Genomic DNA, 21,977 nt, shown 5'->3' with positions numbered 1-21,977 from the left:
TGTTCACGATGTGATGCTTTGTTTTCCCAGCTAAGGGGCCAATGACGGTGGCTAGGTACTTGACTACAGGGTATGTGACACTACCGATACTGGAAACTATGGGACGGAGTGGAGCATTCTCAGATGTTGGGTAAAGTCTACGATACAAAAATAGAAAAATAAGGAAACTTCACAGGTCGCTCAAAAAGGACAAGTTGTCCGACTTGTTGTTATTTTTCTTAGGGTCGCCCTTGAGCACCTCATACGTATCTTTATCTGACACGAGTTTCTCCATTTTAGACACATAATCTGAGCGATTGAGAACTGCAGTAGTACTCCTTTTGTAAGCCGGTAGAATGACTACGGAATCATCCTTCCCAAGATTTTGTAAGGCTGTTGCTCTAAGATGATCAGATTTAGATATATCAGTCATTTGGCTGCAAGCAGATTCAGTACAAGCAATAATTTCATCAACGGAATAGTGGGTTGGGTGACGCTAAATTCATACCATTTTGGAGAACGAAATGCTCTTCCGCCTCTAATTTCTTGTCCGAGAGGTTCACTAGCCATTTGGAGGTATCAATTCCCGGTCTTCCATCCTTTCCCATCTTGTTGGAATAAATTCTCTTCGCTAATTGAGCGTCATACTTCAGACTTTGCTTGATTATTTTTTGTATATGTTGTTTTTCTGCTTTGTAAATTATTTTTTTTGTTTACCGCAAACCAACGCATACATATCAATATTATATACGAAATTCATGTTTTACGACGTGCTCGCGTTGTTCATAAGTATATCGGTGAAAAAAGCAATGAAAAACAAGAAGTCACTCTGATTTAATATCAAAGACTGGTTTGTCAGTGGGAGCCATATGTGATTTGCTTGAGACTTATCTCAACAGTACATACTTTGTTTACAATGATCAGTACTACCAGCAGAAACAGGGGGCAGCATTGAGGTCACCTGTGACCCCGATAGTGGCCAATCTTTACATGGAGCACTTCGAGAAAGAGGCTCCTGACACAGCCAGGAACCCGCCTTCGCTATTGTTAAGGTACGTTGATGACGTACGTTAAAGGTGGCCCGATGGTCTAGTGGTAACACGCTTGACTGTCAATCCAGAGGTCCGTGGTTCGAATCCCGGTCCAGGCACTGGAAAAATTCTGAGATACTCTTGAGTGTCTCCCATCTAACTAGAGGCCTGTACTGGTTCTTCCCAGGAAAGACGGCTTCGAGTGTATCGGTGCTATACACCGGGCACGTTAAAGAACCAGACTGTCTATTCGCAAAGAGCTAGGCTAAGTTAGCCGGACACGTCTGTATCTAAAACGTTCTCTCTGTCTGTTCTGGGGGCTTTATCTCACTCTGTCCCTCTAGTCAGATCGCTCTGTGTCTGTACTAGTAGAGGATGAATTTCGTACCCTTTGAGGCTGCGTCTGCTGTATGTAAAGCGCCTTTGAACGTGTCCATCATGAAAAGGGTGCTATATAAATCTTGTATAATAATAATAATAATGACACCATCACGAAACTACACGAGTTCCACGTCGACGAATTCTCTAAACAGATGAATCAAATTGACGAACACATCAAGTTCACGTCTGAGAGCGAGGAAGACGGAAAAATACCATTTTTTGACACATGCATAAACGTAGAGTGTGTGTGTGTTCGGGTTTAACGTCTTTTTTCAACAGTTTTTCAGTCATATAAACGACGGTGTCTACTTGTAGCGGTGAGCACAATGCCCAACTTTATAGTGCTGCCTCACTGGAATATTACGCCGTAGACACGTGACATGATACCCCACCCAGTCACATTATACTGACACCGGGCTGACCAGTCCTAGCACTACCCTCTTAATGCTGAGCGTCAAGCGAGGAAGCTACTAGTACCATTTTTTACGTCTTTGGTATGACGCGGCCGGGGATCGAACCCACGACCTCCCGCACTCGAAGCGGACGCTCTACCACTAGGCTACCGAGGCGGTGCATACACGTAGAGGACGATGGATCCACTAGAGTAACTGTTTACCGCACATTGACCAGAAGCGATCCGTAGTCAGAACACTTCTTCATCGTGCTGACAAATTAGTGACAAATGAACAAGACAAAAAGGAAGAGGTTGAACATGTTCGAACAGCTTTGAGAGCAAATGGGCATCCAGAGTGGATGTTCTCAATTCATAAGAAAACTAAACACCAATAAGACACTAACAAGAATAAAGGCAAAGAAAGAGCACCCAACATTGGTATGCCTTACATACGTTGTACATCGGAGACCTTGCATAGAATCTTCAAAAAACATCGAGTCAACATATATCATCGCCCGTACAATTCTATCAGATCCCAACTGACCAAAGTAAAAGACAAAACTGAAAAAATGAAGAAATGGGGCGTTATATACTACTGAAAATGTGAAAATTTTGAGCAAGACTATGTTGGCAAAACTGGAAGAGTATTAGACATTCGCATGAAAGAGCTTATGGCTAGATCGAATTCGGCCATATATGAATACTGTCAACAAACTTGACATCATTTCACAAGAGAACACGCAAGTCATAACATCTGAGGACCATCACATCAAAAGGCGTTCCAAGAGGCTATCAACATTAAGCAAAGGCGACCATCGCTCAACCGGGACGAGGGGCAAAAGTTACCTCCGGTTTACAGCTCTCTCTTTCGGTTACGTGACCATCCATCGTCACGTGATGCAAATTAGTACGCCATCGCTGAGGAAGGCAGTGAGAGATACTGCCGAAATATACGATAAAAAATAGTTTGTTTTTTTTTAGTTTATGGATTATTATTCAAAAACAAAGAAATTATAATATTTTATTATTCTATCTCGGCTTTGTCTTTCAGTCTGATGTCACAACTGCACCTGATTTTCTTTAGTTCTGATATTCGTGCACTGTCTTTCCCGAAAGTGATTATTTTTAACCCAGGATACGCCGACGGTTGTTTGATTTTTCCTGATTGAGCTGAGTTATCAACAAAAAGTCAAACGTATACCATATGGGCGTGTGCAAAAACGATGTAGGTATTTTGTATTTTTACGCATGTAAATTTGCATTTCTTTCGGTTGTCTACCTGAGGGAAATACTGATTAAACAATGGCACATCATTTTGAGACAAATGAAATGATTGTTGGATTATATGTACGGCAAATGCTTTACTGGAAACACTACTAACATGGCACGTTTGATTAATAGAATAGAGTAAGTCTTTACCGATTAAATAACGGTCGGCATTAAATCTCCCGCATTCAGTGTACGCACGCATTGAAAGTACACTATTAAGCCTATGTTAAACCTAACCCTAACCTTAAGACAGTATACTGTACACTCAATACGTGCTACTAGTCTTTTTTTTCAATTTTGAATGGCGAAGATACAAGCTTATTCGACGTTTTTGTTTCAATGACGACTAGTAAAATCTTGCTGTTGTTTTTTAATCGTTATTTTCAACGTTCTAGTTTCTTGTTTGAAAAAAGATGAACACTACATAAGGCATGTGAAATGAAAACATGTACAGACAATTGATCAATGCTTTTAAACCATGGATCAGATTTGATTTATTTTGTGCAAATAGCTTACATGCAAAATAAAACAGTAATGAAATAGCAATGCATTTTTTAAAGGGAGTAAAATGAACGAAATGTAACTATACTGATTTAAAGGGTTAACCCGCTTGTGATTGTTTTGGTTCGCTGTTCAGTACCATACGTGGCAGAATTGTATCTGTTAAATGGTTCTTTTTTACAAAGTTATATTTAGTAGATGATAATGTTCGATGTTTATTTTTACTTTAGGATTTTTTTTGGGTTTGACAATGTCCGCGAACATATGTCGAATGCTAAGTGAACATAAAAATGTAAAAGTGCAATATTTTAGAAATGGCGAGATCAGTATAATGATATAAAACGTTCTAAAGTTATTTTGTGTTAGCACTGTATATGATGCGATATAGTCAAAACTGACAAAAAGTTCCTTCCTCCGCCGGACTGTACAGAAGTGTTTAAATAAACGGCACAAATCTCAGCTAAATGGACAAATGTGCTAAAAACCAGAGACATTTGCGTTCCAGGTGCACCCATCGTTTTCATTCAATCAATTCGTTATATAATTGGTAGACATTCCTTTAAATCATACTTAAAAGACCGGAAATATATACAACCGGCCATATTTCTTCATCTGTTCTGCTCAAACAACGTTGGAACAACTTGATCAGATAAAGCTATGGCCAGTGTGAATGAGTCATGTGCTAAGATGAAAGACCACAAGCACCCAGTATAGCTCTTTTGGTGTAAGATCAGTTTACTTCCCTTTTATATGATAAAGTACAATATATGTGTTTTTATATCAGTTTTCCTACAAATTTAAGAAAGAAATGATGTTTAAAGTAAGATGATTGGTAGATTGGTATTGAGAGACATAAAAAGCTGCTAACAATTGTAGACTTTCAGAACGCAAACGTATATATAGGTAATCATAGTATTATTATGGTTGCAATACATAAGATTGACATGTAGTACAACTCTTCCTTGACTAACACTGATATTAACATTCTTTGGAAACAAATTTCACTAGTACCATATAAATGCTATGCATTTGATTTGTTTATTAATTATCTCCCTCTGAAATGATCTCTTTTTTTTCATATTATATCTTTCCAATTAAAAACAATTAAATCACTTTTAATCGTCGAAATACGAATATTTACATTTTAATGCATTCACCAATAATATGATTTCAGACATTTTCAAACTAGGTAACGTCTTCATGTCTTATATGATATACAGTTATGATTTATTTACATTTTTAGTATGTTGACCCTTACTTGAAAGTAAACGTTTTTTGGTATGCGATAGGTTTTGTGAAACTACGGGGGACGCTGGAAACTCTTGATAAAAATTCTTGTTTCTGTTGGGTTCACTACAACTTCACTGGAGAAAGATTCAATATCAATTTCATTAAAATCTGGCACATACAATCAAGCGCCAAGAAGATTGCAATATAGCAAAATGTGTAACGCATTGTTACAAGAGACTTGCTACAGCGACTGCATATCGGTAATTTAATTATATAATTATTATCAGATAATTATACAAAGCACGAGAAATATAGTTTAATCCATTGAATAAATGAATATGAGAACAGCTTTTCCTATCCAACGGCCATTCAATCAAGATAAAATATAGCCAAATTCACTTAAAAAATGCTTTCTTGGCATTAATTATTAAAAAAAATACGTTCTTGCGATAGAGATAAGACATGACAAAAATAAAACATTCAAAATCAAATGAATGGCATCTGTTTGTCTGTCTTTGTGATACAAAGAATAAAATCTGTGTTCGAGTACTTCTTTCAAATTGAGGAAGTTCTTGTTCGAAGAATGTTTAAAAGAAGAAATATTTTAAGTAAATGAGTAAAACTGAAGACTTCTAAATATGCATAAAATTTCTATACTATTCCCATCGATGGATTCGTTGGAATCAGCTCCGACACTATACTATGCTTAATTATTGATGAATTATGTAGTGTCGTGTCTTATTTTAGAACTCAGATCTTCACCGTGATAATAAGATCATGCCCGTGCTCGTGGCTTGAGGAATAAGAGTAAGTCCGTTACGAACGTTTCCAGTCAGCGTCAAATATTTAAGGTCAAAGTAAGGTTATATTCCAAAACTGGTTCCGGCAGTTCAAGAGGTAATTGGATTAAATGACTACTTGTTTCGTGACCTCTAACTTCCCACACCTTCCAAGTTATACAACTTGGTAACACCAATAATACTATAGAAATAAACCAGGTTTAAAGGGAGAATATCACAGGCGAATCATTATAATAATAACAAGAAACAGGGCAATAACCTTAACAGGAATTTCTAATACTATCCCACGTGAGGGGACCGCCAAGTGATATGAATCTTTAAAACGGGGGACTGTCAGATAATTGTCAGGAAAACCTAGGCGAATCCGTATAAGTGATCGTTTGGCTATGCTGACAATGAAGGGTCAAATGAAAACTTGTTTAAAAGGTAGTTGCTTCTACATAAGGTACTAGGCTCGTCGCGTCCGACGTACAGCACGGCGCAGGTAACATAAACAGTGATCAACGATGACGATAGATAAGGGAAATGAAGTGGTTGTCGAATATAAATATTCAAATCCACAGGCATCGTAAGTCCTACATAACTGATATCAGCAACATGGACATTAAATTATGTGAGTCATGAAGATAAGTACACTGAATGTGTATGGGGAGTGGTAACCCATAGCTATCCGATTTAACAATGGTAAGTGGAGAGAATTTGTCCTCTAGTCTAAATACAAAACGAGTAACATGACAGTCGGATGGCACACCACCCTGATTGCAAGGGCTACCACCTGCATGGTCTGCCTCATGACCAACATAATAAACGGGAGAGGTTATGGTGGAAGAAATCAGCCTGGGTACATAAATATTAAATTCTATATACAACAAAAGATTTCTCACCTCGCTTGCTAATCTTTTCCAAACACATGTGGAAACATTAATGTAAAGGGGCGAGGTGGGTAAAACAATGCAAAGAAATAAGAATACCACTTTCAGTTTAACTCTATTATTTATAATACATATATGTGTATAACATCACTGTCTGCTTGTTATGTATATTAAACATCAAGTTATCTATTTTTTACGTAGTGAATAAACAGAGGGTGGATCGGAGTTTGCTATATATAATTAATGTACCATGAATTTACATCATTGCTAACGAGAAACCAAATTTTAAAATCCCATTTTTCACCAACCACTTGCTCAAAACCCTGCATAAACAAGTACCCATCCCACAGAACAAAAACCCAAGTACAACAATCGAAATCCTGATTTTTGAGGATTACCTCGGACGAAATAGCACATTCAAATCCGACGGTGTCAGTTCGCCTTCGATTTAAAGTAATTGTTTCATGTAGAATTTACTTAATAGTTTCGAAAAAAATTCAATGGCGACCCCTTGCCTTCAGTTATATCAAATGCACAATGAACTCACCTTTGAACTATTTAAATGTAAATCAATAATTGACTTCTATACCAGACTGATAGCGTCAACTAGCCTTCATTCGCCTTGGTGAGGGAATGAGTCTTGGCGGGGATAACTTTTTTATTTACACTGTCCTGTGACTTTGGAATACTCTTGGGGTATGAGGGAGGTTAGGTGCACCATAAACCGGTTTAAGCTCCCCAGTGGTGGTTTTGCCATTGACTGTTCCAAGGCGGTGCACCACTGTTTTCCTTTATCTGTTTGTTTTGTCCTTGTGTGTTTGCTTTGTGTGTGTGTGGTGTGTGCGTGTGTTGATAATGTGCGCGTTTGGAGAAGCTGCGTTTTAGCTCACCTGAGCAATACTCAGGTGAGTTTTTCTGATCACTCGATGTCCGGCGTCCGTCCTCTGTCGTCTGTCTGTCTGTCGTCTGTCAACATTTAGCTTGTGTATGCGATAGAGGCTGTATTTTTCAACTGATCTTCATGAAATTTAGTCAGAATAATAACCTTGAATAAATCTGGGCCGAGTTTGAAAATGGGTCATCTGGGATCAAAAACTAGGTCACTAGGTCAAATCAAAGAAAAACCTTGTGTATGCGATAGAGGCTGTATTTTTAAATTGATCTTCATGAATTTTGGTCAGAATGATTACCTTGATGAAATCTAGGCCGAGTCTGAAAATGGGTCATGTGGGGTCAGAAACTAGGTCACCAGGTCAAATCAAAGAAAAATTTTGTGTATGCGATAGAGGCTGGGTTTTTTTCAATTAATCTTCATGAATTTTGTCAGAATGATAGCCTTGATGAAATCTAGGCTGAGTTCGAAAATGGGTCATCTGGGGTCAAAAACTAGGTCACATGGTCATATCAAAGGAAAATCTTGTGTATGCGATAGAGGCTGTATTTTTCAATTAATCTTCATGAGTTTTGGTCAGAATGATTACCTTGATGAAATCTTGGCCGAGTTTGAAAACGGGTCATCTGGGGTCAAAAAGTAGGTCACTAGGTCAAACCAAAGAAAAACATTGTGTATGCGATAGAAGCTGTATTTTTCAATTAATCTTCATGAAATTTGGTCCGAATGATTATCTTGATGACATTTAGGCCTAGTTTGAAAACGTTATTCATCCGTTTTTAATTATTTACGTTTTCAGAAACTTGATCTGCTTAATGATTTGTTATTGTTGAAATATAAATTAGTAACGTGATTATGACGCGTAAGATACATTTGTCATCAATAAATTTAATGTAATGTAACAGTCTCAGGACAAATGTGCAGACTCGACCGGGATTCGAACCTCGGACCTTCGGCTTACTGCGCCAACGCTCTACTAATTGAGCTACCGTGGCCATCCGATACGAGAACCGCTACATACCTTCCCTCTTATTGCGAGACATTGGCACTCCTGGCCGATGTCTACCGCAGACTGTTAACCGAATTTAGATGCACACTGTGGGGGCGGCGGGGGAGGGGGCTGGGGGGGGGGGGTGCGGTTAAACTCTATATAAGAACGCACGTCTGGTTCAAGGTGTACTGCTCTGGTAGTCGCACATGTAAAAAGACACACATATGTCTTGGACTCTCGGCCGGACTCTCCTCGGACGTAAAGTGCTCCACTGAAGTCAATCCCTGTCACAGCAAAAGGTGATGAATTTTTCACTCTGTATGTTGGTAATGGCGGTGGATCTGGAGCAAGGTAGGGTTTGGAGTTGATTTTACGGCATATTGTGCATTTTCTAAGTAGTGATTTTACACATTGACGTATTATTGGAATCCAATATTTCTGTTGTAGGTGGCAGATAGTTGCACTTGTACCTGAATGTAACTGTTTCTCGTGCGCATCAAATATGATAAGTTTTGTCAGGTGATGTTTTGCTGGTAAGAGAATCGGAAACCGGGTATTTTCGTCCAGGGGTGCGTTGTGTATTCTGCCTCCACATCTGATATAACCATCTGAATCTAGGTAAAGACGTAACTGTCTAACAACCGCTAACCGTGATTTTCCGGATTGTAGATTAGATATTTCTTTACTGTAGAAATTCTGTTGACACTGTCGAATATGTAACATTTCTGCATTCTCAAGTTCTTGTAGTGTTATGGAACCACTGTTTCTTGACTGGCTTACTATTCTACAATTACGTATAAATCGCAAGACGTAAGCTGTGACGCGTAGTAATCGTTTAAAGGCCTAGATTTTGGCAGTGGGCCAAGGGATTTCTGTCTTCGCCAGCACAGTTGGGGGCTAATGACCATCACAGTATGGTTCCAATTAACAAGGGCCAATGTTTATTGGAGAGTCAGTCTACCATACTAGTGTATCAATTAGTGAGAAGGGGAAACAATATAATTTATCTTAAATTGTTATATAATTGATAACTTTTAAAGTTATACTAGATTTTTTTTTCATTTCTATGTAAAGAAAACTATTTGTTGATCAAACACAATAATAAGATAATCAGAAATTATTTTCACAATAATGAAATAATGATAAACTTAATTAAAGAAATATGCAAGTTTTTATTTTTTTCAAAGTCTGTCTTGAAATTGCAAAGCATGAAAAAAGTCACTTTTGGCAACATACTGAAAATGAAAATTCAGTATAGATGGAACACAATAATTTTAAGTTCAAATTATGTTGATTACATGAATACAAGAAACCCAGTTTCCAATTAGAAAAATATTGTTTGTCAGCACAAAGAACTCTTGAATTTTTTCGCGTGTTTTATTATCATTATTATTTTCAGTATTATTACTGTATCTTTAATCATCCTTTATGTAATATAATAATAATAATTGTTATTATTATTATTATTATTAGCATTAGCATTATTAGCATTAGCATTAGCATTAGCATTATTATAACATTAAAGTAACTTATTATTATCATCTATATAATATCAAAATAATGATTAATCTTATTATTATCATTCCACAATTAATTTCTTTCAACTCCACTGCACACATCTTCATGGTCCAGTTGGGGTCCCTGCTGTGCTAATTGCTCTCTAATCAGTTACGGTTACATAATCGCTGATAAGCAGCAGATAAGATGGGAGTTGCATATTGGATTGGGGGGGGGGGGGCACTTATATAGTAGTGAATCTAGGCCTTTAAGCTTGCTGAATCTGTTCACTTCAATCACATCTTGGATTGCAAAACTATTTTTTCTCGTCATGTGGGTTGGAGATTCTTCGTTGGTTCGACTTCCGGTTTTGTCGTCTGCTGAAGTAGATAATACGGTTGAGACTCTAATGTTCCATGTCGGCCACTGAGACTTCTGGGTGATCCACGATGGTCCATTAAACCATAAATTACTTTCTTGATATTGTTTGGCAGAAATTCCACGGGTCAATAAATCTGCCGGATTCTCTTGGGTTGGACAGTATCTCCAATTCTGATTTCCGGTTAAAGCTGTGATTTCTGATACACGTGTTCTCACAAATCGGTTGTTGTTTTCTGTGTTAATTTGCCAATGTAGTACAATTTGGCTATCAGTCCAATAGCATATCTCCTGTATTCCTAGTGCTGACTGTAAATGCTGTGATAATCTGGCTTCTATGACGGCTGCCATGAGTTCAAGCTTTGGTAGAGTGAGTGTTTTAACTGGCGCAACTCTGTTCTTTGCCATTACTAAGGTTGAAATTACGCCTTTGCTGATGTAAACTGTAGCACCGTATGACTGTGTACTAGCATCGACGAATACGTGTAAACAAGGTACTGATTTGTCGTCTACATCTGTAAAATAATGTCTATAAAACTGTGTTTTCACTGAAGTATTCAAATCTGCCGCTATGTTCAACCATCTCCGTTGATAAGTAATAGGCAGTGGTGTATCCCAAGTGAAATGTTCTTTCCAAATATCTTGGAGTAGTAACTTGGCTCTTACGGTAACTGGACTGAGTATGCCGAGAGGGTCATATATTCGTGATGTACTTTGTAAAATATAACGTTTGGTCGTAATCGGGTTTGTGTCTATCGGTCTTTCTGCAAATGTCATTATGTCCATTTCTGGTTGCCAGCGTAATCCTAACAGTTTTGTTACTTTATCTTCGTCGAGTACATTGTGATGTGTCGCCATTTTCCTGAGCAAGATACTGTTTGAGTTCCACGATCGTAGATTAAACCCTGCAGCTGACATAAGATCACGTGACTCCCATAAATATCTTATCACGTCTGCTTCCTTATCAAAACTGGACAAGAAGTTGTCTACATACAGATCGTTGCACAGTTTTTCGCTGACCCAATTTTCGCAGATTTTCTATAGATGCTTCAGTATTGTTGCATTTAATATAAAAGGGGAGCAAACTGATCCGAAAAGTACGGACTTGAAACGATATGTTTTCAATGGGCTGTCGGGATTAGTTGGATCTGAAGGCCATACAAATCGTGTGACATCTCGGTCCTTCTCGTGTAGTCCCACATTCAGAAATGCCTTCTCGATATCACTAACAACTGCAAATTTGTGAAATCTAAATCGAACTAATATGGCTGCCAAGTCGTTGAGTTGCGGTGGTGTAGATTGCAGACAATCGTTTAAACTCGGGTGGTTTCGTGACATCCGACAACTACAATCGTACACAATGCGTATGGGTGTTGTCGAAGATTCCTTTTTCACGGCGTGATGGGGAATGTAGTGTACTCTCTTTCCGGGTTCATCTGTAGGCATGACTTCTTCTATGAATTCTTTCTTTATCTGATCTTTTATTATAACATTGTAATGGTTCAGCGTAACTGGGTCTTGACGTAACTTGTTTAATAAGTTTCCAGTTCTGCGCTTCACTATGTCATAGTTTGTAGGTAGAGGTGGGCTATCTAATTTCCGTGGCAACTCGGCTGTGTATCTCTCACCCGTAAACGTGATGGAATTCGCTTGATATGTACTCATGTAATCCCTTTTGTCGTATCAAAGTCATCATGTTCAATTCCTAAGCTTTCAAGCTTCCAGATTTTTTCTAAATCGATTTCGTTCGGAGCTTGCGTGATAACATGTAGAGTTAAATTGGTTGTAGGTTTTCGTCCTGACGGTTGAAATGGAACCGGACCGGAGAGGAGGAATCCAATCTTGGAGTTTACAGCTGTAGGTCCCGAGCCACGGATCACTTCATCTTCAATAACCTTCCAGTAAAAATCTGCGCCGATAAGTAGTTGTATTTCAAATGTTTCATCATCAGTTACTGGATGCGCAAGTTTCAGACCTTTTATGTATTGGAGGTTTGTCACACTTCTGTTGTAATTTTGTAGAGGCACTGCAATAGTTGGCACTATCAACACATCTATCGGGATCTTTTCACCGGATGTTGTGATCAAATAAATTCTGGTTGTTTCCAAATATCGGACCTCATTTGTTGAATTCCCGAAGCTTGCGAGATGTATCGTGTCAGTTCCCGTTGTTGTAACTTTAAGCTTTTCTGCTTGATTTTGCGTAATAAATGATCGTTGTGATCCCTCATCAAATAATATATTTGTGTCTGCTGTACACATGCCGGAAGTAACTGGTGATATAGCCGTCTTCAATAGCACATTGGAAGACAATTGTAAGGATGTCGTCTGTTTTCGTGTGATGTCATCGTAGGTATGTAGAGTCACCGCTTGCTGATGAACCTGGGTATTACCTGAACTTGGTGTTGAATATATAGTTCCGTTTTGTGTCTGTTCTGTACTGCCTGTTTTCTGACAAATACTTGTATGATGTCCCTTTGACAATTTCTGCACTTTTTCTGCGATTTGCATTTCGACACTTGATGCGTACCCAAACAATTGATGCAGAGGCGTTTATTTCTAACAACTGTCATTCGTGATGTGTAATCAATTATTACGTTACAGTCAATTGATAAATGTGTGTTACTTGAGCAAAAAACACATACCTTTTGGTTACTAGGGTGTCGATCTTGTTGCTGAGAATGTTGCTGCTGCTGAGAATGTTTCCTATCTTTATTCCGCTGAAATCCTTCTTTCGGACCGGAACTTGTTAAGATTGACATTGTAGCGGGGTTTTCTAATATGCTGTGGCTGTTGATCTGACCTGCTTCCATAACGTTAATTTCCTCGTAAATTGCTTTGCGAAGTTCGTTTAGCTGAAGATTACTGCCCTTATGTTCTCGTGATAAGGATTTTCGTATTTTCGCCGGAAGTTTATCAAAGACAACTGGCACTAAAAGTGTTCCGTAAGATTCCTGATGTTGATTCAATGATTCAAGTCCACGGATATAGGTTTCTAGTTTATCATAATAATTTCTCAGACTGCTGAGTGTGTTGTTTGGTGACATAAGTTGTAACAAAGCCTGCATGTATGCGTGTATAATTTTATGCGTCTGCCCATACTGTTCCTGTAGAAGTTGACTGCCTTAACGTAGTTGGAGTTCGTAAGTGCAAATCCCTCAATAGTTCTGGCTGCGTCGTCATCCACCTGCGATCATAGATAATTAAATTTCTGCACATCTGACAAATTCGGATTTGTGTGAACAGTAGTGCTGAAAGAGTCCCAAAACGATTGCCACTGTAGACTATTTCCGTCAAAAGTAGGTAACGATAATTTAGGTAGACGATGATACTGTGCTGAATGTACACTGCTAGCGCTTGGAAAAGTTACAGTTTGATGTTGATCTGAAGATGACGAATTATTTCTCTCCTTGTTTGAAAAATTGTCAAATTCACGAAATTGACGAAGTTGTATTTCAATTTGCAACGAAAAATCTTCACTGCTGATAAGTTCCTCTTCAATTTCGGTTATTTCTGTCTGTTCTAAAATTTTCTCATTCAGTGATCTCAAATTTTCTACTTTGTTCGTGACTGATTCCAAGATGGTTCGAAATTCCAACATCGATGAATTTTCTTTAGCACGTTGAATTTTCTCAAGTTGAATTTCATTAACTTTGCGTTGGCTGTCTCTCAGTGATCGCAATTTAACTACTTTCATCGTTGCGTTTGTCACGGCACCAAAATGTGGGGGGTTGCAGTTAAACTCTATATAAGAACGCACGTCTGGTTCATATGAATCTATTATTCAAACCCAAGATGTTTACAATATCAGGAAGTGACGTCAGTGACGCCAAAACGTAATACAAATAAATAGCGTTAAACGTTGTGATACATAAATGTACGTTATTTCCGACACACACCCCAGCCAAACTGCTTCGTCCTGCATGGGCTCCAAGGGTGAACATCCCGGAAGAGCCCCCAAATGTAACAGTCTCAGGACAAATGTGCAACCTCGACCCGGATTCGAACCTCGGACCTTCGGCTTACCGTGCCAACGCTCTACCAATTGAGCTACCGAGGCCACCCGATACGAGAACCGCTACAGTAAATTATAAAGTGTTTTTTTTCTTTTGTGTCTAACATAGAAATGGCCAGCCATGCATGGTTTTGGAAACATTAACTCAGTTTGAACAAAACATTTCTTCCCGCTTCCTATATTAATTCCATATATTAGTAGATAGGTAAACGATAAATTTTAAAACTATTCTGGTGGCTCACCAAAACAAGACCGCCTCTGACAAGATTCACGCCTTCACGGCATACAGATTGTTGTGAGAAGGTTTGTCGTTAAGTTCCTTAATACAAGATTTATAATACATATAAGGTACCGGTATATTCTTGAGTGAAGATCTGACACGTTTAAATTATCACGTACTAGAATGTGTGCGTCAGAAATCACCGGATGAAGTCGAGACGGCATGGACAAACAATGGGAAAATACTGTATAAATCCAAAATGGGGAAAGTTATGGAAGTAAGGTTCTCTGACTACCAGCACTGGATTGAAATAAAATGGCCGCCAAAAACAACAAATAACGAACAAAACGTATGAACAGTCAGCAACACGTATGAACAGTCAACAACAAGTATAGACAACTAACGAGATTTAAAACTTAGGAAAAATAAATTAACATTAATGTAAAGGCCAAGTAATACTTTGTTATATTACGGTCACGGTATTAACTATACGCAGTATAGAAATGTGACCAGTGTACCGAAAAATGTGATCACAGTGCATTTACCTGTAGCATATATACCTGTAAGAAAGAAGACTTAAAATATCGAGAACTTTATATTTCATGTGAAATATTTAAAAGATTTGTTTGACGTGAATTTTTGGTCGCACTCTTGACAGATTATTAATTAAAAAAGTGTCAATATGTTTATAATTAAAAATGTTTTTTTTTCACAGGGTTGTATACATGTATTTGTATGAAATTCTCTTACTATACATGAACGTATATGTATTTACAATTTGTCAGCAGAGTGATTAGATTGAATATGAAACGCTAGACTAAGGACTCATTGGCTGGTGTTCTTTGGTATGGATCGGACGAAGCCGACCTGACTTTGTAGATCCATACCAACGAACACCGAACAGCTGGTACCTGAATTTTTATTTCTATTTCTTTTGCAAGTAATAGTAAACGGTAGCGATGTTAATACGAGTTTAACAAAAACGTTTACTATAGATGGGATTAAATATTACGTTTGGTAAAACTCATTATTCAGTTGAACATATTGATTAGGCTAGCTGTGGATAAAAGTACAATCATATATGCGTTTTGACGTAAATATTAGTAAATGTTCATTTATATGTCTGAGCTAGAATAGATCTTTTTTGTGTTGAGCATATCTGATTAGAACAAGCCGTTGATAAAAGTACATGTATTCGTTCTAGACGTAACTTACAGTAAATGACCATTTTTATATGTTCGAGTTAGAAAATATATAGGCACAACTATTTTTCTTCATTATCACATTTATTAAATAGAAGTCATCTATTCATCGGTTAAACCGACCTGAATCTTTTAGAAATAGCAGATACATTTAGAATACATTTTATCTTGTACATGTATTTCTGTTAACAAAATGCTCATATTTGTCTTGTGTTTCGTTTTCGGACAAGGCAAAGTGAAACAGCAAGAAGTCACTTCTATTGTTCGTAAACAGAAAATATTGTTTATGTCGCATAAAATAGTATTGTCTTTCCTTTCGTTTTTAGACAAGACAAGAAAATTAGGCTGTGTTATTTTTTTTTGAAGTTCGTAACATATGCGTCTGTTCAATATAAATCGAACAAAAGTTTCAAAAATTTAGCAGAAATGAAATATAGAATTTTACAAAATATACGAAGTACTATAGATAGCGGGATCCTCTATATACCATCATAATTAATTTAGAAATGTTTTTGATTTTTTAATATGAGACTATCGCAGCTATAAGCAAAGTAAAACTTATATATAAATTTATGTCAAGCACTAGTTAATAATAAACTAAGGTGTTTTGTTTTAAACAACACACTTAAAAAATCACGAACTAATTAATGAATAATTATGCTAAAGATTTGTATATGTATACAATGCAAGACATTAATTGTGTCTAGACAGTTGCAGTACCTACTATGTATTTTGTTCAATACAAATATTTTTGTGTCAAAACTAATTAATGAGTAACTATGTTTAAGATATGTATATGTATACAATGCAAGACATCAGTTGTGTCTAGACAGTTGCAGTATCTACTATGTATTGTGTTCAATACATTTTTGTTTGTTTCAGAACTAATTAATGAATAATTAATCTTAAGATGGCCAGTCCGCACCTACAACACTTGATCATAAATCATCCGACACTATCCTCTCTCGCTCGCTTTTGGTGTGTGCCTCTTTGTAAAATATATACAGTGAATGCTCTGCAATGCTATACACCTTCCAGTACGCAAAGTTATTTATATATGTCTTAAACGAACCATAATATCCAATGACTAACATAAGCTTTTCTACCTATAATGTAAAAGGAATTGCATCAAAAGATAAAAGAATGAAAGTATTTGAGTTCCTGAAACAACAACAATTTTCGATAACTTTCCTACAAGAAATTCACTGTATACAAACTGATTCTGAGAATTGGAAAAGGCAATGGAAACATGATTTGTTCATAAGTGGAAACAGTAGTAATAGTAAGGGGGTTGGGATTTTCATAAACGAAAGTCTCCAATATAAACTTATAGAATATAAGGAAATTATTATCGGCAGACTGCAAATGTTAAAAATAGACATAATGGGGAATATATATGTTTTAATTAACGTATATGGCCCGAACAATGATGATGTCAGCTTCTTTAAAAAACTAGAAGAAGTGATAATAGAAAATAACAGCGAAACATTAATAATAGGCGGAGATTTTAACGTAGTTTTAGATTATAATCTGGATAAAATGAATGGTAGACATGATACAAATAATAATTGCTCTAAAATAGTAAACAATATAATGTTAAACAACGATTTGTTCGATATATGGCGCATAAATAACCGCAATAAAAAAGGTTTTACATGGCACTCGAATCACAAATCACCTATATACTGCAGATTGGACTATTTTCTCGTCTCAGAAAATATATTAAATTTAGTTTCAAAATGTAATATTTCAACCAGCTACCAATCAGACCACTCTATTGTGCATTTTAAACTAATGCAGAATAAACAAGAAAAAGGTCCAGGTTATTTTAAACTAAACAATAGCATTATTTTACACCCTGAGTATCAACAAGAAATTAGAAATGCAGTAACTGAAATAGCCAACTTGAATTCAGAAGCAAATCCAAACACTCTATGGGCACTTATTAAAGGAACGATTCGAGATGTTTCAATCAAATATTCTATTAAAAACAACAAGAGAAAAAATGAAGAACAAAAAAGATTAGAAAACAATTAAAAAACTTGAATATGAAATTAACCTTAATCCCTTAGATGAAAGACTGGCAGTTGAACTAAATAAAAATAAAAACATTTTGAACGAACTATTAGATGAAAAGTTGAAAGGAATTTTAATTAGAGCAAAGGCTGAATGGATAGAAGGATCAGAAAAAAATACTAAATATTTTGCAAATCTAGAGAAAAAACGCTCTGAAACAAAGATAATAAATATATTAGAAGACAATGGAAATGAAATTACTAAGAAAACTGAAATAATTGAATACATAAAGAAATTCTATGAAACTTTATATACGGAGGACAAATTAATACTTAAAAATAATGACTTTTTCCAATCGAACAATGTCAAATTGGATTTTGAACAGAAACAATCTTGTGAAGGTCTTATAAATGAAAATGAGTGCACGCTAGCATTAAAAGATATGAAAATATGAAGAGTCCAGGATCAGATGGCCTAACCACAGAATTCTACAAAATATTTTGGAATGATATAAAAACGTACTACGTGAACTCTATCAATTATTCTTTTGAACATGGAGATTTAACAGAGTTACAAAAACAAAGCATTATAACACTATTACCCAAAAAAGGAAAACCTACAGTAGACATCAATAACTGGAGACCTATCTCACTATTAAATGTTGATTATAAAATCGCAACTATGGTTATCGCCAACAGAATAAAAAAAGTTTTATTCAAAATAATAAGTAATAACCAAACGGGATTTATAAAAGGACGCTATATCGGCGAAAATGTACGAATTCTATTCGACGTCATAGAACAAGTAAATGAATCTGACGAAGAAGGTATAATTTTCTTCTCAGACTTTCATAAAGCTTTTGACAGCCTAGACCATTCATTTATTTTTAAATGTTTAAAACATTTTGATTTCGGCCACTCAATTTTAAATTGGGTGAAACTTTTCTATACGGATGCCAAGAGTTGCATTACAAATAATGGACATATGTCAGAGTTCTTTCCTATTAAAAAGGGAGTTCGTCAAGGCTGTCCTTTATCCCCTTATCTATTCATAATATGTATTGAAATCCTTTCTACAGCTGTCAGGAATAATACAGATATTAGAGGTATAAAAATGTCAAATACCGAGACAAAACAAACCCTCTTCGCTGACGATGCAAGCTTCCTTTTAGATGGTAGTAGAAAATCCTTCGAAACCCTAATAAATACACTGGATAATTTTGGAAACGTATCTGGTCTAAGACTGAACGTATCCAAATGTGTAGCTTTAAGAATTGGTTCACTGAAACACTCAAATGTTATATTCTGTAACAACAAAAAGTTCACATGGACATCAGAACAAGCAACAACGTTAGAAATGGTATTTTCGAATGATTTAAACCAGACACATAAATTGAATTTAGAACCCAAAATAGCAGAATTTAAGCACACACTACTTTCTTGGAGTAAATGGAACTTATCATTAATTGGAAAAATAACAGTACTAAAAACGTTTGCGTTTCCTAAACTAATTTATCCATTAACAGTTTTAAGCAATCCCACACACGAAACAATTTTAGATTTAAAAAGAAGCATGTTTAACTTCCTGTGGGACGCTAAACCAGAAAAAATAGCGAGAAATATAATTATACAAGATTATGAAAATGGAGGTCTCAGAATGATAGATTTAGATTCCTTTATAATTTCCTTAAAAGCTGGCTGGGTTAAAAGACTACTCCAAGAAAATAATGCACAATGGAAAATACTATATAAACATGAACTTCAAAATTTAGGAGGTACATTCTTTTTTCAAATTTAATTGCCATTCGACGGATATACAAAATATGAACATAAAATATAAATTTCTTAAAGAAATATTGAATGCTTGGTGCTCGATAAATTATCATACAAATAATGAGATCATTTCACATCAACTACTATGGTATAATCACCACTTGAAAGATAAAAGAGGAAATGTTTTCTTTTACAGAAAATGGTTTGACAAAGGGATATTATTTTTAAAAGACATTTACGACTACAGATTTAAAAAGTTCTATTCCTTCGATTTCGTTAAAAATCTTTACGATATATCAGAATGTGATTTTATGTTATATCATAAAATAATAGGGGGAGTAAAAGCCAATTGGAAACTGAGATTAAAACATGAAGAGATAAATACAATAGTACAGCAAGAATATTTGGTTTCAAAAATAAAACAGGATACTCAAGTAAATAAACTGTTCTACCAATTACAAGTGAGGGCGAAAAAAATTACTAATACCCGAAGTCAAAAATGGGAAACACTTTTTTTAAACGACAATCTAAATTGGAAAAGTATTTATACTAATCCCATTATCAGTACAATTGATACAAGATTGAGAACATTTCAATATAAATACTTAATGAGAATAGCACCAACTAATGTATTCCTATACAAATGTAAAATATCTTCATCAAATATGTGTGAATTTTGTTCAATGGCACCAGAAACATTTATACATATGTTTTGGGAATGCCAATCAATACAAACCCTATGGAGTGATATTAAGACATATCTTTCAAGAAAAAGTATCGCAGATATCCCTTTTAACTTTAAAACTATTTTACTAGGTTTCTATGGAAACATTGGGAAACGCAAACAAAAAATTATTAATTTTATTCTAATTTTAGCAAAATATTTTATTGTTAAAAGCAAATACAACAAATCTCCACCAAGCTTTGAATTATTCAGAGTATATCTTCAATACAGAATAAACATAGAATATACAATTGCAAGTATAAAGAATAAAACGGACACGTTTAATGCGAAATGTAAAGAATTTCTTGATGTTGCATAAACAGTACCAAATACAATGTACAAATATATATATATATATATATATATATATATATATATATATATATATATATATATATATATATATATATATATATAATTTGTGAGCAAAACAAATACTCTACTCTGATTACTCTTTGTATTTTTACATTATATTACAAATAGAGACACACACCAACCCCCTCCCCCCCCCCCCCTCTCCCCCCTCCCCACACACCCCCTCTCCTTTTTCACGACACTCCCTCATCATTTCATTTCATTTATCATCATTTTCCATTATTCATCATATAGAAAAACATTTTAGAACAAAAACAAAATGCATGTCCTTTATTTCTATTACTGTCTGTCATTGTTACAACGTTTAGTTCAGAACTATAGATATATATAACTGAATAATCTTCTCTTTGTATTGTCAGATAGAATAGTATATGTTGTTAATTGTTTAATTTGTTCTAAAGTGAAATAAAAAATTGAAAAAAAAAAAAAAAAAAAAAAAAAAGATTTATAATACATATGACTGAATGTTTATTTGTACATGCATCTAAATTATGAAATAAATACCTTTCAAAACCATTTTTGAAACATATCCACAATAAATTCTACAGGGTAGCCGATTCTGGTGTAAGTTTTAACCGTAGCAATCTGACATTAAGACGGCAAAACTCTCCAAAGGATGAGTTCAATTCCATGCGGCAATTCCACAACTAACCATTCCAAAGCAGTGTATCTACTACCAACATTATACTTGCTCGTTTTGTGCGATGTATCTATTACTGTCTATTTTCTTTGATCTTTCCAAATGTAATACTGCCGATTATAGATAATATATGATGTAGTTCCATGAAACTGACGGCGTTTCTTACATTTCTATTCTTACTTGTCAATATTGTTTTTTTCGTTTCACTTATTTATCAGTCTCTACAAGCCAGGCATTTTCGTATTGAATAGACCTCTTTCTGAAAGTCAGCGGATTTATAGAATGTTTTTTTTTTTGGTTCAAGCATCAGAAGTATTTTGTCTGAATTATGATTTTGCAGCATTCATCAAATGCACGTCTTGGTATTTTAGAACAGATGATGACGTGATTCCACAATAAACCCATTCATTATTATTTCGATAATGACAAGGCTATCTAAATCTTAAATCATGAAAACAATCCTGATTAGAACGACAGTTTCAATAGAAGCTAGTGGAGAGGCTTTCAAATGTATACAGGCGACAACATATACATACCTTTTTCTCGTCATTTTAGGAATGGCACCAGCACCGGTTCAATTTGGAAAATACCTCTTAAATTTTTCTTAACTGGGAAAAAATGAAACTTAACAAAATATATATATTTCTTCTGAATAACATTTTAAAATGCATGATAGCATTTTGATAACTGTTAACTTAATCAATTATTGTAAATGATTGCACGACCTACAGGATATGGCTTTGGCTTAACAAACTTGCTTTCGAGGTTCGAGCCTTGGTAATTTCACATTTTTTTTATT

At 35.6% G+C, this 21,977-nt stretch overlaps 2 protein-coding genes across 2 annotated transcripts; both read right to left on the bottom strand.

Moving 5' to 3' along the window:
* Nucleotides 1-449: 449 nt before the first annotated feature.
* LOC128553495 (uncharacterized) lies at nt 450-11,073 on the bottom strand. The gene is made up of 3 exons (XM_053534664.1): nt 10,129-11,073; nt 8,563-9,045; nt 450-638 (listed from the first exon to the last, which is right to left on the bottom strand). The coding sequence occupies exons 1-3, from the start codon at nt 11,071-11,073 to the stop codon at nt 450-452; spliced, it is 1,617 nt and encodes a 538-aa protein (XP_053390639.1).
* A 180-nt stretch (nt 11,074-11,253) lies between these two features.
* LOC128553494 (uncharacterized) lies at nt 11,254-11,880 on the bottom strand. The gene has a single exon (XM_053534663.1). The coding sequence runs from the start codon at nt 11,878-11,880 to the stop codon at nt 11,254-11,256; it is 627 nt and encodes a 208-aa protein (XP_053390638.1).
* Nucleotides 11,881-21,977: the final 10,097 nt, after the last annotated feature.

This window comes from Mercenaria mercenaria, unplaced genomic scaffold (assembly GCF_021730395.1).
Source record: "Mercenaria mercenaria strain notata unplaced genomic scaffold, MADL_Memer_1 contig_3889, whole genome shotgun sequence".
In the NCBI taxonomy this organism is placed as follows: Eukaryota; Metazoa; Mollusca; class Bivalvia; order Venerida; family Veneridae; genus Mercenaria; species Mercenaria mercenaria.
Note: the sequence above shows the minus strand (reverse complement) of the source record. Positions and strands in the feature narration are given on the sequence as shown.